The sequence below is a fragment of the Osmerus mordax genome, chromosome 12 (genome assembly GCF_038355195.1).
Source record: "Osmerus mordax isolate fOsmMor3 chromosome 12, fOsmMor3.pri, whole genome shotgun sequence".
NCBI classification, from domain to species: domain Eukaryota; kingdom Metazoa; phylum Chordata; class Actinopteri; order Osmeriformes; family Osmeridae; genus Osmerus; species Osmerus mordax.
This window is the reverse complement of record NC_090061.1, coordinates 7,838,249-7,849,559: the sequence shown is the minus strand read 5'-3', so window position 1 is coordinate 7,849,559 and position 11,311 is coordinate 7,838,249. Positions and strand designations below refer to the sequence as shown.

General features: G+C 44.8%; 2 protein-coding genes across 2 annotated transcripts in view; both read left to right on the top strand.

Annotated features, from left to right (window-relative positions):
• Window positions 1–1,703: 1,703 nt before the first annotated feature.
• LOC136954541 (small integral membrane protein 32-like) lies at window positions 1,704–2,024 on the top strand. Its single transcript, XM_067248166.1, has one exon. It carries the CDS (start codon window positions 1,704–1,706, stop codon window positions 2,022–2,024), a length of 321 nt encoding a protein of 106 aa, XP_067104267.1.
• Window positions 2,025–4,311: 2,287 nt separating this feature from the next.
• LOC136954540 (protein diaphanous homolog 1-like) overlaps window positions 4,312–11,311 on the top strand; it is a 60,110-nt gene continuing 53,110 nt past the window's right edge. The window contains exon 1 of the mRNA XM_067248165.1: window positions 4,312–5,192. Within this exon, the coding sequence (XP_067104266.1) occupies window positions 5,085–5,192 (108 nt within the window). The 5' untranslated portion in view covers window positions 4,312–5,084. The remainder of the gene's footprint in view (window positions 5,193–11,311) is intronic.

Sequence of the window (11,311 nt, the reverse complement as noted above, 5' to 3'; positions counted from 1 at the left end):
AGCACACAAGCACTTTAACACACACACACAAACACATAAATGAGTTGTGAGCTATGAAAGACAAGAGGTACTTTTCAGGGATAAGTGTCTGCCAGGGGAAGTTAGTAAACCATTAGGAGAAGGTTTAGAAATTCTAGAAAGAAACAGATTGCACTGAACACGTCAATACCTGCATGACTGTCTGTTCCTTTAAATGCTTGTCTCCCCCTCTGCTGTCTCTTTTATCGCTCTTGAGACATTCCACACTGCCCTAAAAATGGCCTCGGTCACTTTCAAATGGGAAATCTGTTTGAAAACAAATCAGCGAGTAAGAGAGAAAAAGAGAGGGAGGTCGAGAGAGACAGAGACAGAGACAGAGACAGAGAGAGAGAGAGAGAGAGAGAGAGAGAGAGAGAGAGAGGGAGAGAGTGGGAGAGAGGGAGAGAGGGAGAGAGAGTGAGAGAAAAAAACAGAAAAGGAGCAAGAGAAAGGGGAAAGACAGAGCTAAGAAAGGCAGACATACTCACAGATGGACAGACATTGAATGCACAAAGACAGTGGAGAGAGAGAGAGAGAGAGAGAGAGAGAGAGAGAGAGAGAGAGAGAGAGAGAGAGAGAGAGAGAGAGAGAGAGAGAGAGAGAGAGAGAAAGACGCGGGCATGTCGCATGATATCTTTGACTTTTAACACTTCCCTGGTCGATGACATCTCTCCGTCACGCGCGCACGGCTCAGCGCAGCGCGCGTCCTCTCTTTCCCCTCTCTCCTTTCCATAGCCCCGTATATCAATTCCTCACACAGATCGGCTACAGAGTGGAGAGGAGGACGTGTGCGATTTGGGAGCAGCAGATGTTGGCGTCTTCCATTTTCAATCCCTGTTAAACTGTCCGTCCTCTATCTTCCAGTCTGGATCAATATTCCCGCCGGGGTTTAGTTGGAGTTGACAGTTTAGCGCTCCAAAGCCGACACATATCGATCTTTACTGGATATAAGAACCAAGAGAAACCGGGTGTACAGACTTGCTCTGGTCTACATTGCGCCTGACCTCCGGTCCATACTAATCTCAGAACAACGGATTCGATGAAAAATGCGTTTATTGATGGTCTCGGTTAAACGCTGGCAACTAACCATGTACATTGGATAAAATATAATTCAGAAGTTCTATGGTGCCACGATAAGAACTCCATTTGAACCCGGATTCCAATCACCAGGAATTTCAGGGGTTTCATGACCTCAGTGGACAGAGTGAAAACTTCGTTTGAGACCGATACTGTGACAATATCCTACAGTCTTAGGTGAGTATCAGTAACTCAAAATAATGTTTTTTTCAATCCCAATGTGAGGGGACGTTGGTGGATTGAAGCATTCTGACGGCATATGGTCTGTAGGCGCACCAGGTTTGTAGCCAACACCGCACTACCTCTCCGGAGCGCTTCCTCGCCGGGGCGAGATATTGGGAGAGTCTGAGGCATGCGGACCGTTGGTTTCTCCTACCTCTCTTCACCGGAGACTCTCCGCAGCCTCCACAAAAGTAAGTAACGGATTCATCTGAAACTGCCATAGTCTAAATGACCGTGCAACCATTTGTTTAACTGCATCTTTACGTCCGCATCTTGAAGATTAACTATTCGTGTTGATAAGTACATTTGATATCTGTAGATGCTATTTCTTCTGTTTTAGTAGGCCTAGTAGGTTCACAAAAGGACTGCCGTTGACACACGCGGCCATGCTGAGGCAGATACTTCTGAATTCCACCGAAGCACCGGACTTTGACTTAATGATGGCACAGACGCACGCACCTGCGTCCCTGAACGCATCTCATGGTTCGGTGAGCGTTGCTGCCTTGCTCAGGCCAACGGGCCGGGGCGGTCTGCGGGAAGGCGAGTTAAACAAACCGGATCTGGCCACTTACCTGGTCATCTGCCTCCTGCTGTTTCTGCTGGTGCTACTCATCGTGTTCTTCATCAACTGTCAGCTGCGGAACTCTTTCTTCGCCTCCATGCCCTATGACAGATCGCTGAGAGAGGCAAGGACCTCATACAAGTAGGCCAGGCCCCATGGCCTAGACTACTTGCAGTTCCACGGTTCTGGGCCGTTCGGTCCGGACTCCGGTCTGGTCCGTGTTAAATGGAATTGCTTGTGATGCATCATGAACTGGACACAAATATAATGTCATAGCTAATTGTTTGTTTGTTTTGTAAGTGTAATGACTTGCGCTCTAATGTGCAATGTGATCATGCAGCCACCAGTTTCATACCCATGTAAAACTATGATTAAAAACAACATTTATCGACCAATAGCCTATAACCGGAGGTATTCTTACATAACTGAAGGGATGATGATGATGATGATGATGATGATGATGATGACAACATTAACGTCAAGAAAGAAAAATAGTGAAGAAGGTATTGATAAAAGCAGAGGACGCAATCCCCTCCAAAATAATCTATATGACTGCAGCTGCAGCACTTAGACAGTCTTTTAATTTAAGTTTACCGTTACAATTTACGGGCGTCATTTCTCGCAGGAAGAATTATCCTACTTTAAGATAACATAAATTGCACGCCATATTGAATGCACGGCTGGGTTTGTGCCCCGGATGATTTACTGAGGTGCACCCTAAAATAGACATACAGTCTAATCCATAAAAGTGTGTGTATGTGTGTGCGCGTGCGTGCGTGCGTGTGTGTGTCTTTGAGTGTGTTTTCTCTTGTAAACTGCAGTGCGTAAAATAAATCTGGGATTTAGGCGCGTAGGGCTAGACTGTTCCGATGAGGGGTACAGATTATCCGCTGTATTGCAGTGAGGATACAAAAAAATAAATTAATCGCTTGAAGTAGTCTAGGCTATCATCGACGTTGACGGCACATTTCGATAAGCAAAACAGACTTATCGTTTTGCATTTCTACAGATGGCAATGATCATTTATTGAACATATATCATGAACAAATTATTGCTGCTAGACTGTTTTGACCGTTGCATTAATCCTCCAGAGACATTATTTACCACTAGGTGGAACCATAAACTACGCCTCGTTTGTTTGACTTTCAGCTTAATGAAGATAACATGGATCTTCATACGAAAATAGTAAGCAGGAAACATCATGATATCATAAAACTTCCACATACAAAAGGCCTTTAGGCCTGCTTCAATTTTTTCAGTCGTCACGACTGATTGGAGGAGAAAGAGAGAGAGAGAGAAACACACACACACTACATTCCAGTTTTCTACCTTTACCGTAGGACTACATTGAGTGCAGGAAGGAATCCACACTTCATGAGGATCAAAAGAGTTGTTCAGACATCAGACAAAAGAAACGAGGGGGAGACCAGGACCAAACCTCTCAAAGCACAATGGAGGGATGCCAACCGAGGTGAAGTTTCATATTCAACATTCGTCGTCTCACATTCGGAAGACGATCCTTTGCAGCGTCGCGTTAAATTTAGAAAATGTATGTGTTTCATAATATTTCTATGGATATAAAACCTCAAACTGTCACCAGAGTATTCAAACAATGTCTGGTCTACTTCCTCACCCTTTACCTTTTCAATAACATATTTAACAACATGCAAATACATCGCTAATCTCTGAAAATAGCATGAAATCCTTAATAAGAGTTTTAAAAATTGTGATAAAAAATATCAAATTGACACCTTATTATTCTAATAATGTCTGGTCTACTTCCAAACCCTTAACTTTTTCAATCAAATTTTAAAGCAAATTCTAGAAAATTGATAATCTCCGAAAATAGCATGAAATCCACACTAATCTTAATAAACTTTTCAAAATTGTGATAAACAAATCTCTAATTGACACCAGATTATTCTAATAATGTCTGGTCTACTTCCACACCCTTTACCCTTTCAATTATGTTTTCAGAACAACGATAGAAAATTGTTAATCTCTGAAAATAGTATGAATAGCATGAATAGTATGAATAGCAATTTATATCATTGTTTTGTAAACGTAATTGAAAAGATATAAGGGTGTGGAAGTAGGCCAGATATTAGTAGGCTAATCTGGTGTATATTTGCGATTTTCTATCACAATTGTGAAAAGGTTATTTTATCGAGGATTTCATGATATTTCAACGATTCGCAATTTTATATCATTTTGTTTAAATGTGATTGAAAAGGTTATGGGTGTGGAAGTAAGCCAGACATTATTAGAATAATCAGGTGTAAATTTGAGATTTTTTATCACAATTTTGAAAACTCTTATCAAGGATTTCATGCAATTTTCAGAGATTAGCAATGTATTTGCATTTTGTTAAAAACGTTATTGAAAAGGTATACGGGTGTGTAAGTAGACCAGACATTGTTAGAATACTCTGGTGACAGTTTCAGGTTTTATATCCATAGAAATATTATGAAACACATTTTCTAAAGAGTACGGTTTAGTTTTCACACGGTCCCTAACACGACACTGTAAAGGAGCGTCTTCCGCATGTCAAATGTCGAATATGAAACTAACTCCACCTCGGTGCGATGCCACAGGTGGGGAATTTGCATTGGCCTAAACGGAGACAGAGCAAGTAGATGAGGAGAGCAAAGAAGGAAGGGAAATTAATGAAAGAGTGTTCCTGGTTAAATAAGGTTGGAGGGCCCGTAGCTGAACTGCAGGGGCAAGACTCTTGCCAAGAGACACCAACACCGTGAGAAAGATGAATATTGGTCCAATTAGGCTATGCTTTTTTTATTTTTTTATTCAATAAAAAACATGTTTCGCTTCGTCCTGAATATGTGGACAAGCTATTTGTGCAAGCTTTAATGTAATTTTAATGTGGATTTGTATTATTATTTGGCTAATACTTTACGTCGTCCGTTTGGTGTTGTCGGCCCCCTATTGGTCAAAGTGTCTTACTGCCACAGTGTCACATTGCACTTCTCAGCTAGTTGAGTACACTATCGTGGAAGCTGTAGGTAGTTCGCAAACGTTACCCCGCGGCTGGTCGCCCCTGAGGGAACAAGCCCCAGTGCATACTTTTCAGCTTATATAGAAACACAATACTAATATCTAGGTGGAGGTGAGTGTGTATTTTGAGCTCCAACAGGTTATCACAGGGTGTAAGTTCTGGGGATATTTTTTCTCTCTGAGGAAAGTCACAATGGATCCACACTCGGGGAATTCTGCTTCGGCTGCGGCTCCCAAAGGCGGCAAGGACAAGAAATCTAAGAAACATTACGAAGATGGAGAGAAGAAAGAAAAGAAATTTGTACGTACCAACTTGCTATTTTATCGATCCTAAAGTTGTACAATTTTGGTTTGTTTGGGAACTCTTCTGTCAATTCAGGCAAGCTAGAAAGTCACTATTTGTAAACTAGGTAACTAACTAGCTCGCTATGTTAGCAGCTAGCTCTGCTCTGGCTAACTTAACTGGCTAGTGCTATAAATCAACAAGTGGATGAACGCATCATTGCTAAAACTTTTAACAAGTGTCAGGAGAAAGAAACAAATACAATGGCTACACCCGACATAAAGCCATTGCATGTGACATTTTATTTCTGAAATTGTTGCACTTTGCACCATTTACACAGATGATGAATTTAGTGAGTAACCCGAGCGCTTTAAACCTTGATAGCTCTGAAGCTAATATTCGTAGGCAGCTCGCGCCAGGTTATTTGCTAGCCAGCTAGCCAGCTCTGTGTTTGAGGAAGTAAGCTGCGGAAGTAGACAAGCGTTTAACTGGCAAATCTCGTAATTATGTATTGCAGGTGTTAAGTTCAATACATTTTCAGGTAATTGCATGTGTATGCGTATGTTGGTGTCATTACAGCTACACCCATCTGACAGTTTCCAATTGTAGTTATATGACGCTGGATCAGATTCACTTTTTCAAGTTTGAGTTTGACACAATGTTAACGACCCAATATTGGATTTACATAGCCATCTTTGCAGAGTAGTAATAAGGCTGTCTGAATGACATCCCACTCAGCTGTTTTGTACTTTTGTTTCGAATACTAGGAGTTGAAACGTGAGTATATCCAGTTAGGTAGTGTCATCGTCACACTGTAGACAGTAAGTGTCTATGTAGACGTGTGTGATTCAGGCAAGGTGGTGTTTGGAGTCAGCGTGGTTATGAGTCATCCTGGATGGCAACAAGGTGTCTCGTAATTTAACCCCTTGGCTCATCTAGCAACAGCTGAAAACTGATATTTCACTGGCAAATGGTAACCATAGCTGCCCAAATACACACCTTGTCAACGGGTATAGTTAGCTAATAGCTGATAGCAACCTCCCATCATACTGGACCAGTCACTGCCTGTCAACCATCAAACTCTTAAGAACCAAACAGATTATAGCCAATATTTTACACCTTGAAAATCAGGGATGAATATGACCCTTCTTTTGAATGATCTGATAATGGGCAGTTAATGATGGTAGTTGACTTAAGTAATTGAAGGGGCTCACCCACAAGAGACTGAGAGGTAACTTTGAGATAAAGAGAGTGGAATGCACTGCAGTCCAAGGCAAGGTTATAAGTAAACAGCATGAGTCAGTGATAAAAAGTTCTTAAGTAAAGACATGTGCTCTGCACTGTGTGTGTGTGTGACAGAGAGAGCTGTCCTGTCCTGGGTGTGTAGGTGGTGGCTCCGTCCTTAATCTCAGCACTGCAACCTACAGTATTGGTCCTCATTCCATTTTTTCCTCCTCTCCCCCTCCTTTTTATATTACACAAACACACTTCTGTAGTAGGAATGTTATGAGGTCGGAGGAGGGCAGGGAAAGGTTAAAGCCTGTTAGGTGGAATGATATGTGTCCAATATATAATGTGATGTCATCACTCTCCTCTGTCTCAGAAGCAGTATGAATGCTGACACAACAAGCTCTTAGTTATAGTCACAGACCTTCTTGTGTATGCAACATCATTAACTAAATGTGAAGCTTACATGAAAACAATGTCAGATGATTCATCCATGATGTCTTCATCCTACCCATGACCTTTCAACCCCTCCATTCATCCACCCTCTGAAGTTACACAGCAAGCTCTTGTAGGGCACCAAGCTCTACAGTGTGTGTGACAGAGAGAGCAAGAGAGAGATTGCAAGCGAATCTTTGAGCGTCTACGCTTGGTTCACAAGCTGTGGCGCGTGTCTGGAGGTTGTAACCCCTACTTATGAGCCCGTGGAATGTTGCCACAGTGATCTTATGCCCCTTGTCTGTGGCCCCTCTGTTCACAGCCTACCTAGACCAAATCTAAAAGGCAAGGCTAGTAAGATGGCCCTGCTGTTCCCAACCAAGCCAAACAGAAGCTAAGAGCCTGGACTATCTGGATTGTCATTGCTGTTCTCTTCATTCACTCCATAATCCACGCCAAGTCATCCTCTGCCAATGTGGCAGAGGTTCTGAGGCGGTTAAACGTTGACTGTTCACGTAGACCTTTCACTGCTACAACTCGTACTGTAAATCAACAATATACCAACCCAAAATAAGCTGAGAAGAAGGACCACATACAGGCAAAAGTGCAAGCCTATCCTTGACCCTGTCCTAGCACTGCGTGGGAAGTGCTGGGCGAGTACTTGTGAAATCTGATGTGCTCTGTGTATTCTCCTAGTAGTGGAAATGACAAGCTGAGTCAGCAGGGGAACATCGGTCATGTGTTCAGCGTTCTCTTGGTGGCGTGGTGGCCTCAACGGCACTCTCCTCCGGTCTTCTGCTTTCTCTGCTCTGCTGCGTCGGTCCAACCCTGTAGGGAGGCCCTGCCGGGCCCCACAGGTCATTGGATCAGCACCGCGGACACACCTCGAGCGGAAAATACATGTCCCAGCATGCACCAGTGCGCCCACCTGCTGCTCCCCCTTTCCAGAAACCCATCGAAGGGCTGAGGTTGCAGATTGCATGTGTATAGGCCTGGTTAGCACAGACGCTCATGCAGAAAACAGTTTAGTTCAGGCAGTGTGCAGGATGTCCTTTGGGTGGAAGGGTGGCTGGCCTCTGTCGTTCTCTTTCGTTCTTGCTCTCACTCTCTCTCTCCCTCCCTCTTTCTCTCTCGTTCTCTCCCTCCTCTTGTCTGTGTTTGAGCGAGTGGAGTGGTTAATGCACCGGCTGGCTCTGACTGAATAAGAATGAGGGAGAGAGAGGGAGAGAAGAGAGGTGAACGCGGGAGAGCGTAGTAGATTAGCGGAGGAGATTCCACAGTGGATTAACGAGGAATGGAGGGGGGGGGGGGAATGACGCGGCCACAATCACACTGTCACAAACGCACCGTCTGGGACCTGCAGCAAAAGCGTTCTTTAAAGGGCTGTGTCCTTTATGTAGTCTGCTGGTTGACCACATGGAGGACAGCGTTGGCCCTGGGCGTGGCCGTCCCCATCTCCCCCCCTCTCCTCTCAGGTGTTCCAGCAAGAGAATGTGACACATTCCCTGACAGCTGGCTTCACCTGTTCCGATTGGCCGGGGGGAGCCGAGTTGTGTAATAAACGTCTCAGTTCTATGTCGAGACAAGCATATGGAGGAATGCGGTCAGACACTGTATCCAACAGACAGAGAGTAAGGGAGAGAAAGAGGGAGAAGGGGGAGGGACAGAGAGAGGAGAGGAGAGGGGGGGGATTGGGAGGGAGAAGAGAGACGGAGAATGAGAGAAAAACAAAGTACTCATCTCCCCACTTGTAGCACCACTCTGTGTGTGTGACAGATGTGACTTGGCTTCTGCTGTGAGACTAGTGCCTCAAAGACTAGGAGAGCGTTTCTCAACAGTGGCTTGTCAACAAATGAGAAAATCTTGAAGAAAACGTAGCACCTGTCTTTGGCAACAAGAGCTCTGTGTGTTCCACAAGCTGAAGGTTGCGGGGATGTTGTGTGGACCAGCGTTTCGCTGCCAGACGAGCGTATGAGTGACAATGATTGGGGTAGACGTGTTTGTGTGCGTGCTTGCACATGTGTGTGTGTGTGTGTGTGTGTGTGTTAAAAGGTTTGGTACTCACATGATGTGAAAATGATAAGTGACGACTTGTTGAGAGCTATGATAGCCGACAGGCTACGGCTGACATGTCTTGTGGGCTTTGTGTGGCCACGCTTGTCTGCTCTTGCCAATTAGCGTGTGTGTTTTGAAATGTGAAAGGCAGCAGTAAATGCTTTTGACTTTCAGTGATATTGCACTTTTAGTACTTGTGTATTTGTATGCGTGTGTGTGTTGACACTAATAGGACTACTCTTTCTGTTCAGTATGGCAGGTTCAGCAACGCAGGTATTGGACTAGTCTCCTATCTGTAGAATCAACACAACCCACCACCAGGTTGAGGCCTACACACATGCACCCTGTTCCTGGACATGAGCTTTGCCACAAACTTGCATACATTGTCAGCAAACACCCAAAGCTGAGCTGCTGCACAATGTTTAACTGACTGTCAGTTCTTTGGGCAATATGGACTAGAGTATGTGGTCACCAGGCTGCTTTCTCCTGTAGTCAATATTAGGCCTCCATATTAGATTGTCACTTCAACATATTCACAATAAATTGTGACAGGAAGTTGTACAATATTCAACAGGAAGTTGCCCTTTTCTTCTCCATTCTCCTGTTCTCTCTGTACACCCCTCCATTGTACCAGCCCGTACCAGCATCCATATTTAAATGTGTGTACACACACACACACACACACACACACACACACACACACACACACACACACACACACACACACACACACACTCACACTCACACTCACACTCACACTCACACTCACAGACACATCGTTTCCAGCCCATTGTTGATGAAAAGGAGCACTACCTCATTCTATAACCATGCAGCTAGGGTCTTATCAGTGAAGGCTAATGGAGGAAAACCCCAGAGATGGACCAGGGCATGGCATTCATCAACTGGCAGCCTGCTCTGTTCAATGGCATGCTGTGTCTCCATCACACACGCACACACACACAAACATACAAATGCATTTACGCGCGCACACACCTCAGCTCCATTTTTGGCCAACACACTCTCAAGCTGTACAGTAGTGTGTGTGTGTGTGCACAAACAGGTTTGACGTGTACTCCAGAAGTGGGGTCACCACCTCTCTGTTTGCTCTCAGGATATTGGGCCGGTCTTACAGGGTGTCTGAGTGGTGGGAGTGTGTGTTTGCTCCAAGTTTGTTTGTGGTGGTGTGTAAGTGTGTACTCCCATGTCAGCTGGTTTTGACAGCAGTGCAGGGTTTCCCGCAGCACTTTTCAGTTGAACCGCCTAAGCAACATACGCCTGCCGCCTTAACTACGTAGTTTTTGTTTTTTAATTGCGATATCCGCCGTGTTACTCTGTCTTGTTTTCTCCCATTCCAAAACACCAGTCTCCCTTCTCTGCAGAACGCATTAGTCTATCGCACAAACTAGCCCCCCTCCGGTCTGACGACAAACCCCACCCTACCACCTTAACTAACACATTTTCTGCAGGAAACCCTGCAGTGCTAGTAATGACACCCACCCTCCTCTAACTCAGCTCTATCTCTGTCGGCCCTACCCCACCACCAATAGTCTTAATCTACTGTATCTTTCCTGTGACATTGCCTCACTTCCTGTGGCAGCAGCACTGTACTTCCTGTGCATGCTGCATCTCAGCTACCTCCCCCAGGCCCTGGGCGGGGGAAGTTTGGAGACAAAGGGAGGTTCAGCTGTGATCTGGATTCATCTGTCATCTTCATGGTACCCTAGGAGGACCTTGTGTGGTGCCTGATCCCAGAACTGTGTTTGAAGAAGTGTTTACTTTATCCTGCAGCCGCTGTAAACCTGTTAGCCTAGCTTTAGTGTATCATGTCCTTACCAGGAGCCTCAGCCATACAGCATTGAGTGACAGCCGTCATGTCCAGTTCTATCTTTGCCCTGATAGACGTTCCACATGCTTTGGCCAAAACGGCACAATTCCAACGTTTCTCATCACTGCGACAAAACTCTTCATTCCGTGGCGATGCTACCCTGGGTGGCCTTTTTTTGTTTGTAGCCATGGAAATAAGTTTGAGGTCCATGAATAATCTGTTCAGCTACTGATTGCAATGGGAGTATCCCTATTGTGCTGCTGCTGTGGAGCCCAACCGGCATCTGTTAGCTGTCGGAATGCTCCTATTGGAAATCATTCCCACGTGTGTGTGTGTGTATGTGCCATCCACTGGCCATGCAGGCTGGTTGATCGGTGTGTGTGTGTGGGATCGTTCAGTGATTACGGTTAGTCACCGGATTACACAGGAGAGAACGGAGCCTATTATAGCATCTAGCTACCTTTGTCTGCAGTCACAGTCTCTCCTACACAAACTCAAACACACATGCAAGCACACACACTACTTCATGTTGTGTAACCCAATTAACTTGGTACCCTTTTTAAACCAGCCCTTAAGTGATCTGTTCAGACTTAAA

Excerpts from the sequence above, each read along its gene's own strand:
- LOC136954541 (XM_067248166.1), top strand. The coding sequence starts at position 1,704 with ATGCTGAGGCAGATACTTCTGAATTCCACCGAAGCACCGGACTTTGAC.